At 39.0% G+C, this 25,825-nt stretch overlaps 1 protein-coding gene across 1 annotated transcript in view; it reads left to right on the top strand.

Moving 5' to 3' along the window:
* Window positions 1-25,825, top strand: part of LOC136349582 (monocarboxylate transporter 12-like) — a 115,736-nt gene that overhangs the window by 13,188 nt on the left and 76,723 nt on the right. The window contains exons 2-3 of the mRNA XM_066301231.1: window positions 18,023-18,148; window positions 18,368-18,487. Coding sequence (XP_066157328.1) covers window positions 18,368-18,487 — 120 coding nt within the window. The 5' untranslated portion in view covers window positions 18,023-18,148. The remainder of the gene's footprint in view (window positions 1-18,022; window positions 18,149-18,367; window positions 18,488-25,825) is intronic.

The following is a 25,825-nucleotide window of genomic DNA, read 5'->3' as shown; positions in this document are numbered from 1 at the left end:
CTGTTATCGAAAAATAAATGGCAAGTTAAGCAACTTCCCCGGAGATCGTATCACTCAGTCTACTTTGCATTTGGTAACGCTGTCCAAACATGATCGAATATCTCCTGTGGCGTGCGTCGCATTTCAGTCAAAAAATTTAATTTCAAAAAGCCCGAATTTCGAGAGTAAAATCTCGCACCGCACTGTATTGCTGAGACGCTCAGAAATTTACGGTAAAATTAAAATTTTTTAAATTATTTTGGGATTGAGCCCTTCAACGGCTCTTTCGCTGATCGGCTTAGGGCGGATTTACTCGATTTTTTTCCGAAAATTTAATTATTAGAAGGAGAACCGTTCGCTTATCCTGGGAATGCAAAAACCCTGCGAATCCTATTACGGCACGCATACTTAACGCACACATCACAAGTGCGTTTAACGTGATGGGTCAATTTCAAGGCGATATGTACGAATGCCATTTGTCATGAATACAGCATGAGCGCACGCAGTGGCCGAGTGCTTTCTTTTATTCAGACTTCATAAAAATGCAATTTGCGCTAAAATGATTCATAATTTTCGACGCACCTGTCTCATATACACTGAGTCCCAAAAAAGCGGCTCGCCCGACTTTTTCGCCAAGCTCGAAGCTTCGGAACTTTTACATCAATTATGCGAATTCGATCATTTTTTCGACGCTTCATAGCCTGACCAGTTGGCCATTAACGTAAATGGAAGAAGCCGATTTTGTCTCTTTCTTCGTGGAAATTAATGGAAAAATGTACATTAACGTTCCTTGTTAATTTTTAAACCGCTCTGTGCTTGCCTACAGCACTCGGGTCAAAAAGCCTTAAACGTCGTTGGCAAGTGCCCTTTTTAGCAGACATTTCGTTTTCCAAATCGATATTTCGCCTTTAAAATTGTCGAAATCGCGGCATTTCTGCTGGAACCCTCAATTTAGCAAAGGATCCAATCAAAATCAATGTACTGCGAACGCAAGAGACACTAGTTAAACATGTTTGCTTAAAACTTGTGCTGGGAATAAGGCAAAATCAAAAAATTAAATAAACTCAGTAGCGGGCGTTGCCACCTCCAGCAACTCTTAGAGATTCCACTCTTCTTGACATACTGAAAATTAAATTCAGTGCGACTTGGTCTGGTAGATATACCACTCTTCAACTAATGCATCTCGCATTCCTTCTAAATTTGCCGGAGGCCCATCGCGAGAACGCACCTTATATCCGAATTCACATTATCGACGGTCGATTGGGTTCAAATCTGAACTTTGCGCGGGCCATTGCGATGTATTGATACTGGCAGTTACTATGAATTTTCGAACGATTCTTGCTACATGTGGCTTGGCATTAGGACAAAATTAGAATCAGCATACGTATTTCTGTAATATGTCGTCAATGTACATTTGCGCTGTCATTGTTTGTCTAGAACGGAGGACACGAAGGGGCGTACGTGCGTTCATCGAAATTCCACCCCAGACCATGACTGACCCTTCGTTAAAATTCTGGCGTTCCATAAACAACTCTTGGTTGAATCTTTCGCCCAATCTCCGCTTCCGACCATCGACCATATTCAAACAAAACCCTGATTCATCCGTGAATGAGGCACGAGACCAATCTTGAATGGTCCATTGTCCATGGGTTGTAATAAAATTTCATGTCAATGTGGGGTGCTCGGGAGATAATTTAGGACCTTTTGCAGGCCTTCGTGCTTTAAAATGTATTTCCTGCAGTCGCCCACAAGCAGTTTCGTTGCTCCTTCACTACAGTGCTAAATCGATTGCATTAAATCTGTAGGCTCACACAGTGAACGTCTCCGGGGGCGTCATTCGTGGGCGACCACATCCCGCCCTTTAAGCTGCGCTTCCAGTTTCTTCGTACCTTTGCATGCGCCGTGATTAACTGCGCAACGTCAAACGTCAAGGACGGTCGCAACTGTTTCTTCACGGCCTGCTTGAATTCAATACTCTATTAGTAGATCTTTGCTAAATTGAGGGTTCCAGTAAAAATGCTGCGATTTCGACAATTTTGCGGGTAAAACAGTGAATTGAACAAAAATATGTTTGCCAAAAAGGGCACTTCCCAACAACGTTTGAAGCTTTCTGTCGCAAGCGTTGTATGCGCGCACAGAGTGATGCAAAAAAAATAATACAGAACGCGAATGTAAATTTTTCCATTAATTTCCATGAAGAAAGAAGCAACATGCGTTTCTTCTATTTGCATTAACAGCCAACGGGCCAGGCCACAAAGAGTCGCAAAAATTGCTGAATTCGAATCACTCCTATTACAGGTATAGAGCTTCGAATTTGGAAAAAAATCGGATAAGCCACTTTTTTGGACACTCAGTACATTTTCCTGAACCACGTCCTAACGTACATGTAAAGTGTAGAAAATATCAAAATGCTGCTCTTCGCGATAGCTGCGCCACAGAAGGTGGGAGATGAGAGGGGCCACCCTGTATACGTCTGGCTCTGCGTTCCATAAACGACCGATAAACCCATCATGTTTGTGGTACACATGGTTTTTAATGCCGTTTCAACCGCAATCAGAGGACGAAATGAAGAATGAAATGAGAAACGGGCAAATGGGAAAAACAGCACTATACTTGTTGGTCTCTGATAAATTTATCACCGGCCTAGTTAAATGGACTTACAGCCGAAGTTGCTCAAAAACTTTGGAACGCCGAGTTTCACGCTGACGCTTTCATGAATTTTCTCCAGATGTTAACGACCACCTGGAAATCAACCATTAAAATCAATGTTGTCACTCAGCAGGAGCTATTGAACATTTTCAAAAAAAAAATCAAAAATCTGCATTTACGCAACGGGGGCGGAAGCCGAAAATGGACATTTGTCAGCCGTGTCCGGAAAGGTCATATCATAAATTCTAGGGCTCATAGGGAGGAGTGAAATAATGTTAGTTCTTCATATAAAAAAAAATCCTAGCGGCCTCCGTAGCCACGTGATTCGCCCTCGAAGCAGGAAGTTGGAAAAAACATTCGTCCTGTAACTTTCAACGAAGATTCACGGTGACAATGAATGTGGGGGGATTTTTTCATACGTAAACAGATATTTCATTTGTCGTCCTTATACAGGGGAAGCCAAAAAGTCCTTCTACAGGGGAAGTCAAAAAGCCCTTATACAGGAGAAACCAAAAAGTCCTTATACAGGGGAAGCCAAAAAGTCCTTATACAGGGGAAGCCAAAAAGTCCTTCTACAGGGGAAGTCAAAAAGCCCTTATACAGGAGAAACCAAAAAGTCCTTATACAGGGGAAGCCAAAAAGTCCTTATACAGGGGAAGCCAAAAAGTCCTTATACAGGGGAAGCCAAAAAGTCCTTCTACAGGGAAAGTCAAAAAGCCCTTATGCAGGAGAAACCAAAAAGTTCTTATACAGGGGAAGCTAAAAAGTCGTTATACAGAAGAAGTCAAAAGTTATTGTTTAGATTCATTAATTTTTTCAGTCAATTAACGAAATCTATTTTTTTCATATTTTGATTTTTTCAGAATTTTTCTGTCAAAAAAAAAGTATATTTTGCCTTAACCGGTTTCTTGTGCCGTTTTTAAAAAAATCGTTTTATTATTTTAAAAAAAAATGATTTTAGAGCGAAAATCGCCAAAAATACTCATGTCGCCGTGCAGCGTCATCAACATGAGTTATTTCAATAATATCTTGGAATTTAGCGGCGAGGAGTGTGCAGTCCAAGATGCTCACATTGACCATTTTTGACGACTTTAACTGTAAAACACACTGTGTAATAAACTAATTTTTTTATTTGATTTTAGATTGTTTGCATGTACGGTGGGTGTGGATAGTAAAATGCGATTTTCTAAAAAAAAGGTACAAGATATATCGAAGGTTCGCCCTTCTGTAGATAAATTATGAAAAAATTCCCACTGCCAAAAAAAATCAAATTTCGTTAACTCACTAAAAAAATTTAAGCGTTTTAATGAGAAACTTTGACTTTCCTTGTATAAGAAAGGCACATGAAACATCTGTTTACTTGTGAAATTAAGTACGCCCCTGCCTTACTGAAACCGTCTAACTTTTATTGTCACCATGATAATTGATTGATAGTTACAGAAAGAAAACTTTTTTCTTACTTTAAGAGCGAATAAGTTGGCAACGAACGCCACTGGAAATATTTTTTTTACATGAAGTACCAGCAGTATTTCAGCCTTCTCTATAACCCCTAGAACTTATGACATGTCCTTTCCGGACACCCTGTGCAAGAAAATTTCCGCCGCAAGCTGAGCTTCGTATAAAACTAATAATTGTAATAAAACGTGTAAGATCTTCGCTCATGCTTTTTTCTGGTGAGAAAGGGAGTTTCTTCGAGTGAGGGATGGAAGAGCGTTGTGGTCAGCCAGGCCGGCAGACCACAAGGGATGTTCTTGTAGGGACCGAACGAGTCGGATAAACAGTAGAGAAACTTTAAGGATTAATAGGTAAAAGTTCGTAATTCCCAAGGTCTATTTAGTGATTAATAACCCATCCTGCCTAAGCCAAGGGGTACGGACTAGCGGATGTCTAACAACAAGTTTTCTTCCTTTCATAACCATTCCCCTTCCAGCTGCTGCAGTGCACTTGAAAGATTTGGAGGAAGCCCTAAATAATTTCTTGTTGATGGTAACACACAACAAGAAGGCACATTCGCTCATAATACAGTAATTATACAGGAACATCTATCTCATAAATTGCCTGGAAGTTGGATAAGCACCTGCTCGGAACACACTTGGCCGGCCCGATGTCCAGACATGGGCTCATCAGTTTTTTTCGTTAGTGCTGTATCAACAGTCATATTTGTCTTACTATCTTTGAAAGAAAAGAAGAGTTACCAAGGACTGTTCTTGAAGCTTTTGATGCTACATCTATCGTAAAGATTTTTTGGAAAATAGATAGCAACTCACTCGTAACATCCTTGGCCAACCCGATCTCCAGACATGGACTCATCAGTTATTTTCGTTAGCGCTGTATCAACTGTCATATTTGTCCTACTATCTTTGAAAGAGAAGAAGAGTTACCAAGGACAGTTCTGAATGCTTTTGATGCTACATCTATCGCATGTACGTCTTGAAAGATGGATGGAAACTCACTAGGAACATCCTTAGCCAGCCTGATGTCCAGACATGGCTCCGTCAGTTTTTTTTTCTTTGGTGCTGCATTAACTATCACGTTTGTCCTAATACCTTTGAGAGAGAAGAACGATTACAAAGAACAGTTCTTGATGCTTTTGACGCTACATCACATAGATTTCTCGGAAGATGGATGGACACTGACTCAGAATATGCTTGGCCAGCCGTACGTCCAGACCTGGCCCCGTCGGTTTTTTTTTCTTTGGTACTGCACCAACTATCACGTTTGTCTTAATACCTTTGAGAGGGAAGAAGAACTAGGAAGGAGAGTTCTTAAAGATTTTGATGCAACCACAAGGAGCATGTTAAAGCTTTAGTTGTGACGGTCAAGGTGCATTATTTGTATTTAGAAAATGGTGGATAATTGTTGAAAATTTTTTAATAATTTAATTCATGTGCTTTCGTAATGTTAATGCCGCTGGGGTAAACTTCGCAGGCACGAAAAGTAATTTAAAAAAAAATGCGAATGACCAATTGTGGCCACCGAATTTTTGTTAAAACGTCGCGTTAAAGTGACAAAAGAACTGACCGAACCCGAATTCGGAAAGACGAAGTTGATGATAATTACCGACAAACGAAATGACGTGAAGTGGAACCGAGACCTGTAAAAGTACGAAGCGACATTTCCTCCCTGTCCTCGGCGCGAGTGTACCGAAAAATAATATTTATTTATCGGTACCTACTTTTCAAGCAAATGCGTGATTCACCGTTTAAGAAAAGTTGAAAAATACGAATGCCCACAAAGTGAGGACACCAATAACGACTGTCCGGTCTGAAATAATTGAAACAATTTAGTTAGCAACGAACATCCGACGTCTTCCAAAACATCCATCAAAAGTTCTTTATTTGATACAATCTCGTTTCAGCTTTCCATCGAAATTGTTTGCAGCGATCGCACTGTGAGTGAGGATTTGAGTTGGGAAATACCCGGAAAAATCCTCTTGCTCAGTAATAACCGAAATCTTGTTAGACCGAACCAATGTCGGAGAGTATTACGAACGAGGATTCCAATTTAGTGTTAATTTATTACTTCGGTATTGGATGTGAGAGAAATAACCGATAGATGTTTTAAAATGGATGTATTCCGATCTGTTAAATCGTTTTTGCCATATAAACACAAGTTAAATCGATTTAATGATGTGAAAGCAGAGGCCGAGACAGGTAATCTATCCGTTCTCGGAAAAAGAAAAGAAACCCCGAAGAATGAAGAAGTACAGCTAAAACATTTATACAGGGGGTTCGGCAATTCCTCTCGTGAACTCTAGGGATTTTACTTTGCCAGACGACGTTAACAAACGATAAAACTTCAAAATTACTCAACGTGTGACGTAATATGTGACGTGCAAAGCACTCGAAAAATTTCCGGAAGAAATTTCGGGCCCCGTAACTGCAGGCAAGCAACGGTGGGCGGAGCCAACTCGTCCGCACGAAGTACCGTACTTAAAGGTACAAATGGGCACCAAACGACGGGCGCACGATCCCAATGGGCGCTGCTGGGCAGTTTGTGCAGGGTACGGCCCTCGGAGCTAAATTGGGCACGCGAGCTGGAGGTCGGGACAGCTTCGGTTGTGGCTCCCAGACCAATTACGCCATACCAAGTCATCAGTAATTGGGTTGGACAGATTTGTGTTAATCGGCGATCGCCGATTAACGACGCAAAAAGGGGGATTAAATTAGAATTTTAATTATAGGAAACGGCTCTTAATGAGTGGGCAGCGAAAAAATCCCCATAAAAAGGATAATGACGATAATGACGCTCTACAGGTTGAGGCTAATTAAATGTAAAGTTAATTAAGAAAAATGGGTTTTATTTGAAAATTGGCCGCCTCCGGACGCCGGAGAGGAAATTAAATCGTTTTTCGAAGTTATTATTTCCTAAGGCAGTGAAACGGCCGGAGGCAATTCAGACGCGTCGCGGGCCGACGAGGGGCCGAACTCGTTATAAAAACGTTTGCAAAAGTCGCCGGAATAGTCTCGAATTAACCGGAGGTTAACGGTGTAGTCTTCGCGAGTAATGTCGACTTTACGGACGCACCAAAGGCCTCCAAAGAGATGCGAGAGCCGAAGTTGTGGCACCCTTGGAGAGGGAAAGTTCTTGGAAAATTCGCGACGCATCCCGTCTTTCTCGTCAAAGTTTGCCCTATAAATCGGACGAAAAAGGCCATCCCGCACAGATCCTACAGGATATTACTGAAATGGCTCGCACTGTTGTCCATTGATCTATTTTGTCTGGTTTTTATTGCCCATAATTCTACTTCATCGATTATGATCAAATAAAAGTCAATTTCGCCTTTAAAGGGGGGAAAATCCTGAACACATTCAAATGGAAAAAGTCGAACGTTCATTGTTGATTCGTTATATTGGATGACAAATGGGCACTGCTTAGACGCTCTCAGCAAATTAACTTTGGTCAAAGTAGAAACTATAATTCACTGAGAGTTTACGCCAAGAAGTACAATTTCCCGATTCCATCGTGAAAACAATCCCCCAACTGGGTAATTATTTCTCGCTCCTGTACCTTGGATTTAGAAATCCCCTCAATTTTGCTTTAATCAAGAATACAACATTTTTTCGCCAAGAACCCTCGTCACCCTTCATTAATCTTACGTAATTTCGCTGCGCGTGCGCAGAAAAGGACCGCGTCCGTTGATCGGTTTCGGAGGGCGAACTGTTTGTTTCGATTTAAGAAATTTTGAAAAATTCGAAAAATTCAAAAACAACCCGGCTCAGGAATTTGGACGATCCCCTTCATCAATAACTTACGAACCTTGTGGACAAAACGTATGTACAGGGCGTTAAATGAGCACGTGTGCTTATTCCAAGCAATGAATCTTTAGCCGATTTTAACGCAAAAGTTCGTATGGATGTAGGCCCGCAACGGCTTCGTTTAAGACCCGGAGGGTGTTAAAATTTCATTTTTTATTTTATTTATTTTTCTCTATTTTCGGCCAAAAATGTAATAACCAGACAAAATCTGGCATGCGGGATTTGTTTTATAATGCAAAATTCAAATATTGTCCTAATTATGTTGATTGCTGATAGAGGGCGCCACATACAGAGTTCCGCCATATTTTAATGGAGCCTAACTTTTCAGCGCTACCCTGTATGCTATTTTGCATCAATAGACTTAGTGCTCATTCACATTTTTTTTTAAACGAGGTAATCTTGGCAAATCTCCGTTAAACCGTCTGTTTTGGGGTTAAACGGGTTCGAAATTAACATGACTTGGGCGAAATCGATTTAATAACAACTATTGAAATTAGCAAAATTACTTTAACGTCATAATAATTATTCAAAAATGGCCACCTACGACTCCTACATCCTGTACGCATCTACGCTTCTCAACACCGATTGGCGGACCCTCTCGAGCACACCCTGTGTATTTTTGCTTTCCGCACAAGAGTCGATTATTCTATTTCTCAGGGCTCCGTCATTTTCCACCGGAGTTTCGTGTCTCAGAGATTTCAATTTATCCTCAAAAAAGTAGTCCAGCGGATTCGTGTTGGGTGATCTGGGAGGCCATTGGCTTCGGAACCACCGTTTTCTTACCCGATGGATTGGAGGAGCGCGACGGCACCCGTGGCCTCCCAGGTCACCCGACATGAATCCGCTGGATTATAATACTGATTAATAACGAACTAATTTAATTTCAAATTAATTTCGATGATTTCAATAATTCTTATTAAATCAATTTTGCCCAAATCGTGTTAATTGCAAACTCGTTTATCCTCAAAACGGTTGCTTTCACAGATATTTTCCAACAGTAATTTTTTCAATGGAAGTAAATGCCCGGTGAGTCTGTTGATACAAAAGTGGCATACAGGGTAGCGCAAAAAAGTTGGGCTCCATTAAAATATGGTAGAATCCTGGGTGCGGCGTCCTCTATCGGCAACGAAGGATAAAGACGATATTTGGAGTTTGCGCCATAAAAACCTCCGCGTGCCAAATTTAGTCCGATTAACACGTTTTTGTGCGAAAATATTTAAAAAAAAAGACAATTTAGAAATGAAATTTCAAAACCGTCTACTGCTTAGACGAAGATGTTGCACACCTACATTGGCAGGTACTTTTTGTCATAAAATCAGTTAAACATCGATACCTTCATATAAGTACATGCACTTAAGTAACACCCTGTATATGTAAATTTTTCGCCGATTTCAAAATGTTGATTCGAAAGCTGTGCAGGTAAAATAATGAAAAATCGTTAAATGATCTTAAATTCGGCTTTGCAGCTGTGACAAATTCAAGGCGATCGGGCGAATTGATCGTTTCCGAATTACATTTCAATACAGGGTGGCCACTTAGCGTGAAGAAGTCCAACATCTCAGCAATATGAAATTTCGAAGAAAAGTTTTTAATGTGTAAAAGACGGTGATTTTGAAATAACTTTGAAATCTACAGGGTTCGCCACAAAGTAGTGGCAGTGAGAAATTAGATTTTTTTTTAATGGGACGCCCCAATTTTTTGCCATTTTAGGATTTCTCGTTAAATTTTAAGGTGAGTTTATGCAAAGTGCCCTATGTTTAAAATTCACCCTTTCTGAATTATTCAGAAGTATTCGACAATTTTGACAGCCACAAGGTCTCCAGGAAATCGATGCTCTGCCTTAACCTCTACGAATTTCAAAATCGCCCTCCTGGAGCTTCAAGATGACTGAATAAGCTTTGTTTTGACGCATTAGAGCTTGAGAAAAAGCCGAAGTTGCGTGACTTCAAACGTCAATAACTCGCTTCTTTCCAATGGAATGTCTCAATTCTCTCAACGGCATCGTGTTCCGTAGTAAAAAACTCTAACTTTTGCTAACATCTCCCCTATCCCCAAAGCCTGCGGTTTTCAAAAATTGTCCCCTTTAGGCTTCTAAATATTTTGAAAGTCGCATCAGTGACATTAGCATCGGCCTGTTGACAGCAGGCACAGTTGACAGTAAACAATTGCACGTGAAACTAATGTCAATTTTGTCAATATTGTCAATATTGTCAAATTTTGTAATTTATGATAATTTAGTTAAAATTTAATTTCCTATTTGACTTAAATTTAATTGAAATTTGACTTAATTAAGTTTTGACGAAGTTTTCATAAATTATGACATTTGACAAAATTGACGTTGGATTCAGATTCATTTGTTTAATAAATGGCCAAATTATCAAAAAATCCGACCCCGTAAAAACTCGACACGCAGCTGCTGACGTCACCGATGCGACTATCAAAACATCTAGAAGCCAAATGGGGACAGTTTTCGATAACTCAGAAACTGCTGAGTTTAGAGATGGGGTGATGTTAACAAAAGTTGTAGATTTTTTAATTCTGGACACGATGTCGTTAGGGCGATTGGGGCATTCCGTTGAAACAAGAGAGTTATTATCGTTTGAAATCATGCAACTCCGGAGGAACGTTTCGGTGGTTGTGGACTTTTTCTCAAATGAAAATGCGTCAAAACAGAGCTCATCGAGTCCTGTTGGAGCTCTAGAAGACCGATTTCGATCTTCGCAGCAATTAGGGCGTGGCACCGGTTTTTGTCACTGTCAAAATTGTCAAATTTTCCTGAATAACTCGGAAACGGTAAAATTTATAGATAAGTTACCCTACATAATCTGATCTTAAGATTTAAGGAGAAATCTTAAATTGACAAAAAAGGGAGGTTCCACTTAAAAGAATCTAATTTGTTGTTGTCACACCTTCATGGCGGACCTTGTAGACCTGAAAATAACTTTGAAAGCCGGAGCTTTTACATGCTACAAGCTTTTGTACGAGGCTTCTTCTTCTCAGTCGACTATTTGCTGAGATATTGGAGTTCCTCACACTAACCAGCACCACCGTGTAAGTTAAGTCAGTGGTGTGAGTTTGCCGATGCGTCACGTGTCCAAGGGACACGTGACGCAGAGAAATTTCTCTTTTTGCTTAGATAAAAACCATTTGAGTACAATCAGAACGATGAGGATTAATTCGGGAATTAAGTCCGATGGAAGGATTCGTTGCCCCTGGAGTTGCTCCCAAAAACGCGTTTCCCCCTAAGCAGGAAGCACTAGCCGAAAGCTCTTTTATTTAATGTGGAAAATTTGCAAAAAATGTGCAAATTTGAGTTCTCGGGACAGTTTTTTTGTGAATGATTTGGCGGGCGCTAAATGTAAAATTAAATTTAAAAAAATCACGATCCTGGACAGTGAAAGGGGCGCAGCGCCCCTAGACGGCAGCAGCAACGCTCGACCACCTGTTTCGACTTATCCGAACGTCCCCTTCTTGTCGGTCGGCAAAAAAGTCAATTTTACCTATTTGCGACTGTGATTTCGTCGAGTCGGGATCATTTCAAATCGACTTTTACAGGTCTGTGTGCTGTGGGGCTGCGATCATCACCGGGCGTTGCAGAAAAACAATCACAATCACTTTGAAACTCAGCAATGCACTTAACGAACAAGGCTGATGCATTACGAAAATTGATCGTTTTAACATTATTTGAGAGCAAACGTCGGAAACCTCTACGAGCTCAGCTCTATTGCAAATCGCAGTGAGATATGAGAAACGATTTGTAAATCACGAATTTGATACCTACTGACTTCATTTTCTTAATATGAAATATAAGCTCTTGCAGAAAATGCCCTAAAAATTTATAGAGCTGACTCATCAATTACAAACCGATATTCAAAAGGAAAGCGAACAAGGGAGGGCAATTTTAAGATAAAATGGCTGGTTTTGGCATTTACTGCAGAACAGAGTTTGTTAACTTATCAAATTGAGAGAAATAAAGGAGCGTGCTCAATTTGCAAACTCAATTTAAGTTGCGTCTAATTTCCAAAGCTCATTTTCACATTATAGCGGCATTTTTGGGTCAAGCGCTGGATAGCTCCAACTTGCCCAACAACATGGCATTATCCTTAACAAGGTCCTCTTTAAACCTGTAGGGTCTTACCTAAGGTTAGATACTGGGATATTCTCGTATGATACAATTATACAGGGCGATTCCGAAGTTGGAGTTACGTTTTCTACAGCGAATAGGGGCTTCTGAAAGTGAGACTTTTTTCCCTTGGCCGTTTTCGGAAGCATCAACGGAGATACAGGGCGTCAGAGTTGAATTTAAAAAATTAAAATTTTTTAATGATCGCGAACCACTTAAGGCAGCTAAACAACATTTTGCAGGTGTCAGTGATGGTCAAATTGCACTGGACCTACCACTTCCACGATTTTTACCAGAAAACAATTTTTGGGTTTGGCCAAATAACGACCGAGCTACATTTTAAAAAATGTGAAAATCCAAGTCAACACTTTTCAATTCACTAAAAATTTTTATTAAAAAAAAATCAGTGGCGGACATTTTTTTTTTCAAAAATATTCAATATTGTTGCGCCACTGGTAAACCCAAAATTAACTTCATTTATTGAAGAATTTCCCCCCACGTTGCTATCGACACCTAAAAAATGTTCTCTTCCCAAGTGGTTCGACAATTATCAATAAATTTTAATTTCTTAAATAAAACTCTGACACCCTGTATATTCGCTTACGTTGATAGCTCGAAAAGGCGCCAAAGGAAAAAAACCTTATTTTTTGAGGCGACATTCGCTGGTGAAGTCATAACTCCGACTTTGGCAACACCCTGTATACTATATTATCTTATCCAGGGGTTTTTACTGGCGTGGCTTGCATTGCTATCTCCGAAACGGTCAGAGCTGCAACTTCGGTTAAACAAGACAAAAGTGGCCCCTTGCGGAGCTGATTAAGGAAACCGCTGCGAGGGCGCCACATTTTCAGCGGTTTCCTAGATATTTGGAAAAATAGGGAAATGGCCCGAAACTTCAATCTCTCGTATTTCGTAAACTGTTCGTGACAGAGAATAAGTTTAAACTACGAAGTTTCAGAACTTTCTACTCGCTACGAAACGACGTGTCGAACGTTATTTTACAGCTTTTAATAACTAAGAAATCGCTATCGACTTCGTTATTTTAAATACGGACCTGGAATTGTTATTTTATGTGTCGGAAGCTCTCTGTTCCTGACAGACCCACATACAATTTGTTTACTTTTATTAACGTTTCAACCCGAACAATTCACCATCAGACTATTTTTCATTTACCTTTTCTAGGTTTAGAAACAGAGCCGTACTCACGTGAGTTTCTCTCCAATTTCGCGAATATTTTTAATGGGAGAGATCTCTCTGGGTACAAGTTCTGATATTGTTCCAAAGCATTTTTAGCATTACGGATGCCTCGCAGATGCACTACTAACATATCGACTTTTTCGTCGTGGCTGAACAGCATTGTTGAAACTCACTTCTTTCATGGATTTAGCTCGAAAGTAAATTGTAAATGGCGGAAATGAGCCTAAAAATAACTTTATTTGACGAATAAATCTCAACCTCGCTAGAAAATCGTTTCCGTAGTGATTTAGTGTGAAGTGTAGTTCAAAAAGCTCAATCAAAATATTCTGATCGTGATTAATTCGGGTTAAAATTTAAATAAATTTAAATAAATTATACATGGGACTATCAATAATAATAAAAAGCGGTTTTGAAATCTGAAATAAAAATTCCAGGCCCGTAATGAAAGTAATGAAGTTGATAATGATTACTTGGTTATCGAAAGCTGTACAATGGCGTTTACCTTGTCGTGTTGAAGAGAGTAAAAAGTTTCGAAACTCTGTAATTCACACTTCTGCCCTGTCACAAACAGTTTCCGAGATATGAGGGATTGAAGTTTTTGACCGTTTTCATATTTTTCCAGATATCTAAGAAATTACTGAAAGTGCGGCAACCTTGCAGTCCTTAACCAGCTCCGCAAGGGGCCACTGTTGTCTGATTTAACCGAAGTTACAGCTCTCACCGTTTCAGAGATGGCAATGGTGAACACACTAAAAAAACACCCTGTATAATTATATATTATATTATATATTAAAATTATTAATTTTATTATATATTATAATTATAAATTATGACTATCGCATTGAAGCAACAATGTAATCAATCAATCAAAAGAGCAAATTTGGAGTGATTACAAATTCCCTTAAAAAGTCCTATACAGGGTGTCTGGTAACACGTTACAATAATTTTAGGTTAGTTCAGGTTAGTTGTGATAGATTACGTGAGTCTGAGTCGATTTAACCAAACACATCTAGATTGTGACCCATAAAGACCGCATCACACGGAAAATTCTTTTACATGTGAATTTGGGTAAATTTTGACCTTGGGGTTGTGTCACAGAAATGACGAGAAATGACATGTAAACCGAAAAACAAATGTCTCTAACTGTCAAATTTCATTCTTTTAACATTTAAAATCAACAATTATTACTCAAAATTTTGAAAAATTTCAAAGGGAAAAGTCTCTCAGTTTCTTATTTTCTACCCACATGTCAATTTTCAATTTTCTTGGACGACTTCAGTTGTTTTTCTTTTGGTTTTCCCGCATCTCCGAAGTATTTAAATCGGTCAGCAACCGCGTGAAAATAATTGCCTAAATGAGTATTCATGAGCTAAAGTTGTAATAAATTCATTTTTTCAAAGAAAATGTAAAATTCATTAGTCTCCACGCATGCGTTCAAGCAAAGCTGATCTAGTTTGTGAAGAAAATGTTCAAGTTGCCTTATTCCGGCATTTTTATAAAGCTTATTGACGCCGAATTAGATATAAACAAATATCGCCGTCCAAATGGTCACATTATGAGTTATGCGGACATTGCGCATCCTTTTCCACACAACAATCCTTTACAGGCCAAAGCGAAGTTCAAAACTTCCAAGAGAGCCACGGAAACGTTTGAACGAAAGTTACCGAAGAAATCAATAAATTAAATTATGTTCCTGTATAAATTTCATCGCGTCCAATACAAAGTGTCGTCCTTCTGGACACCTCTTTCATCGAATTCTCTACGGCTTGCGGACTTAAGTTTAAAATAAATTCCCGAATAACTCTCTCAAGATGATCGACATCGCCACAGGGTCTTGGTTTTGTGAGCGTTTGGTGTTAAAAAACCCCATAAAAAAAAGTCCAGTGGGGTCAAATCAGGCTATCTGGGCGGCCGAGTCGCTCCGTGTTACGTGCAGTGGCTCTGCCCCAGAACATTTCTACTAGACGTGCCTTAGGGCATCTCGAATTATGGATGGGTGCTCCGTCGCACTGGTAGCACTAAGTGTTTCTCACGACCAGAGGCATATTATCGATAACCTCGGCTAATTTGGTATTTAAGAAGTTTAAGAAGCCTCGGAAGTCAAGTTCTGTCTAAAAAAAAGAAAAGACCGTCGATTTGATTGTTCGGCATACCGCTCCACACGTTGGTCTTGAAAAAATGTTGATCGCCGCATTCAATTAGAGAATTCGGATTTTATTCGACCCCCCTCCCCTTCGATTCCTTGTCCTATCCTCGCTTCCCCACCTCGGTGCAGCTTTTAGAGCTTACCACTACATTGGATGTGAAGGGAGCTTTGTCTGTCCACAATGTCTGATAAGAAAGCTCCAAATTTAACTTTCTTTTACCTGCAAATCAAAAAGGCCAAACCAGTCTCATGTCGCAATGATGTTCCTTCACGGTGTTTATACACTTTGGCCCGTATGGATGGAATTTGTTTTCGTGTTGAATGCGTCTCACACCACCGCGCTTAACACCTGTTCTTTTGGAAATGTATCGACCACTTGTTGTATCGATATCGACCACTTGTTGTGTCGATATCGACTACGTCCAGACACACTTCCGTAATTTTGCGTCTTCAGTGCATTGCGATCGCCTATAAGGCCTTTGGCACTTTTTACCTGATGAATCAGTTAGCTTAATTACTTCGGTATGTTGTAATTAGTTTTACAAGTTTGCTGCCGATTTGAATACGGCGGGAATGCAGGGGTGCAAAAAGAAAAACAATTTAGGTCGTCCGAGAAAGTTGAAAATTTGCATATGCGTGGAAAATGAGAAACTGAGACAATTTTTCCCTTTGCGATTTTTCAAAATTTTGCGAAATATTGGTTGATTTTGACTACTAAAACAATGCAATTTGACAACTGTCAAAAAAAATCTCTATAACTATAGAGATTTTTTTTTTTCGATTTTTATGTCATTTTTCATCAATTCTGAAGCTCAACCTGAGGGTTCACCCGAAATCTACCCAAACTGATAATTAAGAGAATTTCCCATATGATACGGACCTTATGAGTCGCGCCGTATACCAAGTGTTGCAGCTTTTATTTGAGCTTTTTATATTTTTTAATCTAACCGTGCTTTTTCAGAATTATTGAAGGGTAGAAGGACAAAAATGCACTAAACTCTTTCATTATGCATGGAGATAGTGTTAAAAAGGCAAATTCGAACTTGGACTTTGCTTAAACGCTTAGATGTATGTTTATGCAAATTTCATAAAAACTTTCTCACCCAACGGACTTTCGGTCCTTCCGTAAAGATTTTTAGTGAACATTTGAAAAATTAGAAAAATTAACTTTTGAGTGCTCAAGAAGCGCATTCGCCAGAAAATGATCTGTTAAAAATGGCTTAAAAAATTAAGATATTTTCCAAAAAGAACGAAAATCTTCGAAAAATCCGTGAGTCCTTAAAACACCGGAGGATTCAAAAAATTAAATATTTATTTCGGTTTAATTCAAAAACTAATTTAAACTACAGTGCAAAGCAAAATTATGAATATTAATTAAGTCAAAAAGTGGAATACAGAGAGCGATAAAATTAATTATGTTGTGTCTTCGAAATGTGACCCTACAGGGTCACAAACACTAGCCTGCTCATATTCGCGTTTGAGTCCTCTTTGTTGCGAGGAGGTGGGAATTTTCGTAAAACACCCGATGTGCAGCCAGGTAGTGTGGAAGGGTAGGGGGTTGTGGGATTCGTCCGACCATTACGTCGCCCGCCTACCCACTAAAACCGCCTCCCCTCTTCGTCTCCGGTATCGCCCACCGGCATTCCTTCAGGCCGCATTTGAGCTCTAGCAACCCCTAACTGTCTTCCATTTGAGTAAGCCTCGCGTCCGTTCTTTCCACTAATTGTTTCCGAATAAAAATCGTTACCGCATAGACCCATTCTTGTGCTCGTCCTCACGCGTGATAGTCAAGCGGAGTCAAGTCTGGCGATCGCGCAGGCCACAAGATTGTCCCATGTCTCCCAAATTCCTAAAATCTCACTTAGGACACCTCGATGGAGTGCTGTGCGAAAACGAAAGATAATTAATTATGCTCCTCTCTACGTTTTTTATTATGTTCATAATTGCAAAATTGATGCTCATAGTTACTCCTTTTTCACACCACAGTTCCAAATTAGTTTTTAAGTCGAAAAAAATATTTTGCCGTTGAATCCTCCGATATTTTGAGAACTCGCGCATTTTGCAAAGATTTGAGTCCTTCTTAGCAAATATCTTCATTTCTTTAGTCCGTTTGCATAAATAATGTTTTGGCGAAAGCGCTTCTCAGTTCGTTTCTCCAATTTTCAAAACGTTCATTAAGAATCCTTTCAGGAGGACTGAAAGATCGCTTCCAAGGGGAGATTTTAAGAAATTTAAATAAACACACATTTAAGTGTTTAAATAAAATTCACGTTTGGACCTGACCCTGCGCTTAGTTCCGAACTCGGAAGATCATGTTTGTGAAGTTCTTCGTAAGTGAAAAGGCCATTTTAGCCTTCGCCGCTTAAGTAGTTCAATCAATATCTCCACACATAACAAAAAAGCACGTTTTTGCGATTAAAAGACGCGCGGTTTTTCTACCTTTTAATAATTGCGAAAAAACACGATAAAATTAAAAAATACTAAAAACTCAATTATCTCAAAAACCGTAACAGTTCGCCTGCAGGTGTCTCCGGTTAAACCGACTCGGCATCGCGTAATCGATCGCCCCCCAACATCATTGTTACGACTTGCCGGACGCCTTATATATATGGAGTTACGACTTAACAATATTGAAAATTTAATTTTCTAATAAAATTTTTCGCACTGCAGAGCTGAGGAAGCGAAACTCGAGAATTCGAAGATACTCATTCCACCCAATATGAGCCCGATTCAGTGACCCCAAGTGCTGAAATGCTGACATACTGATCGTCAACGATGGTGACCCCTTATGATTAGGTGACTATCGCTCGAATTCGAATTACTCTTCGGTACCCGAGCACAACTTTTCGACTTGCTATTTCGGACCAAAATGCGTGAGCAATTGAAAGTCACGTGACTTAACTTGGTGCTCGCACCCAGAATGGCACGTGGATAAAGTGGGGCTCGAAGGTGCCGTCCCGGCAACTATAAAATTTAAGGCTTGTTGGTGTGATCTGTATGAAAATGTTTCTTCAGATGGCTGCTGCTAACGATGAACATTCGAGTACGGAACGATCGCGCCCCTGCGGACTTTCGAGGTCTAGAAGTTTACCACAGTTCTCACACCATGACTCCGGGCTAGGGAGTTACTTTGGGGTAAGTTGAGAACTCACTTTTTTTCTAACCTTCTACATCGATCCCTGCCCCTCCCCGAGGGGACGTGGGGTAACTTTGAATTCGTAAGTAGCACCCCCCCCCCCCTTTTATTGCAGATTCGAGTTCTATGGCAAAAAATACGTAGCATTGGAAAAATTTTTTGATTTGTGGTAGATGGCGCTGTAGTAGACGAAATTCAATTTTCCCTCCGCTTACGACTTATCGGAAGGTTTGGTGAAATCTGCTTTTAAAAAATATTCCCTCGCGTGTTTTTGGGGATAAATAAAAATTACACTTTTTTATTTGTTTAAATTTTTGGTTTAAACGTGCAAAAAAAATAAATAACTTGAAGAAACAGCAAATTTTACTCAATTCGCTTTAATAGCGTGTTAATACCGCATTAGAATGGAGTATTTGACTGTACAGGGTGTCGCGTTTTCCTTGTAATCGTGGGATATCCTCAAGCCAAGATAGAAAGATGTGGTTTTCGCGAATCTGTGTCACTTTTTAATGGAACTAATGACGACGTTGACAGAATTGATCCAGCTCTCTTAGCACACGCACTACAGGGCGTCTTTGGAAATATCGTATTTTGGGAGCTCCTTGAAATCGAAAATTTAAAAACGGTGTCGGATAGAGATTTTTACGTAGAATACAGTGGCGTACTCAGGTTATATTTACCATTCATAGTTTTTAAGATATGGGCCAAACTTATGTTTTTTTTAAATGGGACATCGTGTATATTTTTACCTATCCTTATTGCTCTAATTTTCCACATTTCAAAAATACAAAACTCGAGGTGGTTATTTCAAATGACAATGTAACAAATGGACACTTTCTGCTAGAATAATTACTAGAGCTGCCCATATTTAAAACATGAATAATATAACAATAATTAAAAAAATAATAATAATAATAAAAAATAGTAATAATAAAAAAAAAAAAAATATTAATATAATAATCAGAATAGGTAGAACTATATATGGTGACTCATTTAAAAAAATATAAGTTTGGTCAATATCTCGAAAATCATAAATTGTAAATAAAATCTGAGTGCGACACTGGATTCCGCGTAAAATTTTCTAGGCGGAACCGTTTTTACATTTTCAGTAACTTAATGCGTATTCAAATTATAGAGGGTTGTACCTCCCCTATAGTTTGAATATGCCCTATTATTGAATATGTACCAAAATAAAACATTTTCAAAAACGCCCTGTAGTGCATAAACTTTAGGTAGCTGAATCAATTCTGTCAACGTCATCATTAGATTCACTAAAAAGTGACATAGGTTCGCGAAAACCGCATCTCTCAATCGTTACTAATAACCGAGACATCCCGCGATTGCCACGAAAATGGGACACCCTGTACAAGAGAAAATTGAAATGGCTTTTGTTCATGTGATAAAGGTCGAGCTTCTTTCTTTCGGGTTATCGAACAGTTTTCCACTGAAATATCAAATAGAAGAAAATACCATCTCTCACATGAGTGCGTGGAGGATGCTGAGGATGCACAAGCTTCATCCTTGTCATATCTCTCCACACCAAGAGCTCCACGGGTGTAGATTTTCAAAATGGGACAACGTTTTGTCAATAGACACGTGAACAAGTGCAACAACATCCCAATTTTTTCGTTCCATATCGTTGTCCGAAGAATCGTTCTTTACCAACCACGGAACCGTTAGTGGACACAACACGCATTACTGGCGTGTAGAAAGTCCGCATTGACCTGGACAACTCGAACATCAGTGTCCTCAGACTGTGAACATAAGTGTGGAAATTAACGGTGACAAACTCATCCCCCTGCCCCCTTCCACATTACTGAAAGCAATTGAAATGGTGAAAAGTGCCGGAACATTCAGAAACTGCCGACATTACTTGGAGACTTGAGCTTAGAAAGGCGAGAGGACACGTGGTTTCAGCATGATGGTTGTCCACCACATTATTCGGAAGTAGGGCCAGAAGTCCTGAATGGTGAATTTAACGCTCGTTTGATCGGTAGAGCTGGGTCGGTGAACTGGCCAGCTAGACCACCAGATCTGACCTCGCCAGACTCCTTTTTGTGAGGTTTTCTCAAAGGGGTTTTGCAAACAAGTACCAACGACACGTAAAAATATGAGTGTCCGCATCAGAACTATCCAGCGGACACACTTCTCAGTTGTGTCCGGTCGTTTTGAAATGCGGATTAATAAGTGCATTGAAATTGACGGCCATCATTTTGGACACAAAAATAACTGGGAAACTATTTTGTTTACGTCGATTTCAAAGCAGATTTCGTCAAACATTGCGACAAGTCATAAGCGAAGGGAAAATTAGATTTCGGCAATTACGGCGCCATCTATCATGAATCAGAAAAAAAATTTCCCCGCAAGCTGTACGCATTTTTTGTCGCAGAATTAGAATCTGCAGTAAAAAGTGGGGGATGCCACTTGGGAGTTGAAAGTCCCCCCCCCTCAGGAGGGGCATTAATTTTAGCATCAATTTATTTCCCCAGCGGAATAATTAAACTGTCATAATGGGCAGTTTTTTTCGTGTAGCGCTTATTATTCGAGATGATCCGATGTATCAAGTTAAATGTTACACCCTGTATACAAGGTTTCCATAATCGATTTCTCGCAATGGGTAACTTTTTCACTTGGAGAGATGGAAAATCAGTAAAATGGACAAAATTGGGCATAATTTCATTTGTAATGCGTTGCCGGTTTTAGACTTATTACGTGAGATTTCTGAAATATTTGAAAGAAACTGAAAATCGCCTGAAACTCGAGTATCTCAAAATCTGTTAAAGTTAGATAAATGAAATAAATTTCTGTTTGAAATTTGCAAAACGACCTTGATTTTCCAAATATGACGTGAATTTATGTTTTTTTTTTTCTTTAAGTTGTAATTATAGTGAAGGCTAGGTGCATTAAATAGCTTTTTTTCCTTGATTTAATTGATCTACTTCATTGTATCATGATCATTTTTGCATGCGCTCAAAATTACCAAAATAAGCGAAATTTAGAATTTTTACCAAGACGGCCACAGAAGACACAACAATTTCCCAAGAGGTCTTCGGTCAATTTAATTTTTCGTTTTCATTTACCTGTCATGCAAGTTTTCATTTAAATTTATATGTCATATAAGTTTTCACTTTCATTTATCTGTCATACAAGTTTTCATTTTCATTTATCTGTCAAACAAAATTTCATTTTGATTTATCTGTCATACAATATTTCATTTTCATTTATCTGTCATGCAAGTTTTCATTTTCATTTATCTGTCAAACAAAATTTCATTTTGATTTATCTGTCATACAAAATTTCATTTTCATTTATCTGTCATTAAAGTTTTCATTTTCATTTACCTGTCATGCAAGTTTTCATTTTGATTTATATGTCATTAAAGTTTTTATTTTCATTTACCTGTCGTACAAGTATTGCGCTGTTAGTATTTCAGTGATTTTTTCGAATTTTTGAAAAATAAAAATGTATGCAAACGAAGAAAAAAAAGATACTTTATATCGTTTTTGTATTATGTTAGAGAAAGAAACACCAACAGGCCAAGAACCCAACGAAGCCCGTGATCTCTATTTTAACAAATATCCAGAAGAAGACAACCGCATAAAAGAATTTTTTCAAAATTGGAAGATAGTTTGAAGGTACATGGAGCGTTTAACGAGCCCAAAAGGGCAAGTATTAAATTCCCAGAGGCAGATGAAGAAAGAGCTTCAAGAATACCACAACCTCAATCCAAACGCCTCAAAAGCTCGGTTTTAACCGAGCTTCCTCTTTGGAAACCTTTTTCTTTCTTTTAATTTTAATTAAAACAGGATTCATTAAAACCTTTTAAATACCTTATTACACGTATTGTATTCCCTGGCGACGCTCAAAGGAGACTTCAGTTTGCTCGTTGGTTTTCGTATCAGACAAATGTGCATGAAAACTCCTCACAAACAATTTTGTTTATAGACGAGTTAAAATTTATAAATAATGGATTTTTAACGGACATAATCATTTTTACTGGCGTCGAGAAAATCCCCATTTGACAGCAGAGAGGCACGATTAAAATAGTTTTTCTATTAATGTGTTGTGTGGGATTTTGGTGCAAGAAATACTGGGGGGATCGCATTTTTACTATTTTAATCTACCTGATGGACGATATTCAATTTGTCTTTTTTTTTTAATTAAGACGTGCCTGACGAATTTCCGCTAGAAATTCTTATGAATATAAAGTGTTCCCCGCACGACGGGGCTCCTCCTCACAACTCGGAAGTAATCTCAAGCCGCTTTACAAATCGTTTGCCGTAACTGGATTGGCAATCGAGGTCCGATATTATGGCCTGCGCGGTCGCCAGATATGACCCCTATCAACTTTTATTTGTGGGGCACGTTGAAAAATGAAGTGTGCACAGCAGCGCCCACGGACTTGGCAGATTTAAAGCGGGAAATTTCGGCGGCAACTCGGAAAATGGGGCCCCAAACGCTAACTGAAATTAAAAAAAAATAGAAAAACCGTGTTTCCAGCGAGGTCACGTGTCCAAGCCTAAGTCGGTCAGTTTGAGGAATTTAAGACATTTCGAGGCCTTAAAGGCCGTTTTGGTCGTCGCTTTCGCGTCGTCAATCTAATTTTTTAGTCGCCTTTGAGGAGATTTTTTTTTTAATGTTTAAATATTTAATTTAAATTATTCGTTACAAAAGCTAAAATTCTTCAAAGCGATTTAATTGATATTTTGTTGTTGCAGTATCTCGGGAACAATATCGATTTTGACTTTTTTGGAAATTTCGGGTCCGCGCAAGAGCGTAATAACGCTACGAAGTGGGTCAATGAAGCCAGGAAAAAGCGCCATTTTGTGCCAAATAGGCATTTGAAATTGCCATTTAAAAAAATGTGAGTTTATGTTATGCGTGGAAAATCAAGGTCATTCCGAAAATTTCCCTAAATCCATTGGATTCTCCGTAAAAACGTATTCAAAAACGAACTCTTTTGTGCTTTTCCATCGAACTTTAGCCGATTTCGAGATACTTGAGTTTGAAAATTTAGGCAATTTCCAACTTTTTTCCAAATATCTCAGAAATCCCAGGTAATTTCTAAGCCAGCATCCCATTACATATGAAATTCCGCCTAATTTGGCCCGTTCACCTGATTTTCATGTCTTCAAATAAAAAACTCCCACATACTGAGGGATGGATTATGGCCGCCCAGTACAGCCTACGATATTCACTGAGGGGCAATTATGTACACGGAGCCCCGCGCTTTTAGGGCCCATACATCAGTGAAGGTGGAAAATTAAGTCCTCCGGAGGGGTAAAGGATAAAATCAGAAAATTAACTAATAACTCGAGATTTCGTTAGTAAGACAAGTTTGAAAATTTGGGGGAGAATGATAAATTAGCAAGAGTGTTAGTCAGCTGATTCTGTAGCTGAGCCGGACTTGTCAAATTTGAAATTAAAGGGAAACTCAATTGAAAGATTGATGATGTTTTCCCCTGACGAATTTTAAATAATAACTTAAACATGTACGATGTACACGGTGGCCCAAGCTCAAGGGCGTTCCGAGGGTGTGTTATTTTTCCTCGAAGGTTGAGCCACACGGTTCGTCCAACCACTTTCAATTTATTACCAGAAAATCGTCACAGACAAGCGAAATTCGGCAATTTACGTACATATACAGAGGGTGTTCCCTACACGGTTCTAAATGAAAAAATAATGATTGTTTGTCGTATAAACAATATTCCAAAAATGCTCCGTTACGAAGACGCAAAGCTGCAAAGCTTTAGAAAAAAAAAGGGAAGTTAGTGAATATCTCCGAAACCGCTTGAGATAGTTCAATGAAATTTTGTAAGTAAAGACAGTTTATGAAGGAGCATTCATTGCCATGAAAATATGCGATTCAGTGCGAACTTACACAAAACGATTTTAATGCGGCACATAAAACAATGGAAAATTTAACACGTTATGGGGCGACTTGGGTCATCTTAAAACGCTACTTTGCGATAGGCCCATTAATACTGTGGAGGAATTAAAAGGGAGGATAGTTGCAGCGTGTGAGAGAGCACGAAATGCTCAGGGAGTGTTGGAAAGGGTGCAGAATTCGATGAGAAGGAGGGCGGAAGCATGCGCATTAAGCGAGGGGGGTCATTTTCAACCCTTGTTGTAAAAAGCGTTTTTTTTTTTTTACTTTCTTGTTAGTTGTAATTCATATTTTTATTGCAACTAATGCCCCTTTCTAACCCGTCTTTACGTACCAAATTTCATTGAAATATCTCAAGCGGTTTCGGAGATATTCAGTAATTTCCATTTTTTTTTCAAAAATTTGGCAACCCTGTATCTTCGCAACAGGACATTTTTTCAACATAGTTTGTGTAACAAACTGTCATTATTTTTTCATGTAAAATCACACCTTAAAATATCCGTCCAGCGTTAAGGAACACCCTGTACGTACATACAGGGTGGTTCCAAAGTTGCACTGATTCTCACCCCAGCGAATAGGGCTTCAAAAAAAGGGATTTTTTCCCTTTTGCGCTTCTTCGAAATACCAACATCAATGGAAATACAGGGTGTCAAAGCTTTATTTAAAAAAATTTAATTTATTAATATCTGCCAAACTACTTGAGATAATTAAACAAAATTTTGAAGGTGTTGGAGGGAAATTCTTCAATAAATAAAATCATTTTTGTGATAACCAGTGGCGCGCGTATGAAAAAATTGTTTAATATCATATAAAATAAAGTCACCGGACCTGAGTCTATGTGACTTTTTGTCGGGCCTATATGAAGTCACTAGTTTTTAGGACTCCTGTAGACACCACGGAGGAGTTAATTTGGCAGAAAGAAGAGGCTGCAACCAATATTAGAGGAAAGTCAATTTTTTCTCAATTTGGGAGGGTGCCTAAGTCCAAAAGGCTTAGGAGGTATCTCATTTTTCCTCAAAGGCAGAAATATACGGTTTTTCCAATAGTTTTAGTTCATTGCGAGCAAATTATCAGAGACGAACAAAATTTTGCAGTATACAGGGCATATTTCAAAACCAATCCTCACCGCTGAGATCTCGAAAACTAGACGAGATACGAAAAAGCTTAAATAGAAGTGAAATTGCGCAATTTACCGCTTACCCAAATGCCGTTTTTGAAATTTTTATTTTCCGAGAATGTCTCAATATATCCGAAAAACCCTAGAAATCTGAGATTTTGCTTTTACTCCTCTACAATTATTTGACAAGGGAGCTCAAAGGTACGAAACCGCTTCTTCTCAGCCGCACGACGACGCTTTCGGACTTGCCACCCGACGTTTCGTCTCTCGACCACCATCATCACCTTTATTTTTTTTCTAACGGGAACGACATTGGATTTTTCGAGGGAGAAA

This window comes from Euwallacea fornicatus, chromosome 38 (assembly GCF_040115645.1).
Source record: "Euwallacea fornicatus isolate EFF26 chromosome 38, ASM4011564v1, whole genome shotgun sequence".
Classification (NCBI taxonomy): Eukaryota; Metazoa; Arthropoda; class Insecta; order Coleoptera; family Curculionidae; genus Euwallacea; species Euwallacea fornicatus.
Note: the sequence above shows the minus strand (reverse complement) of the source record. Positions and strands in the feature narration are given on the sequence as shown.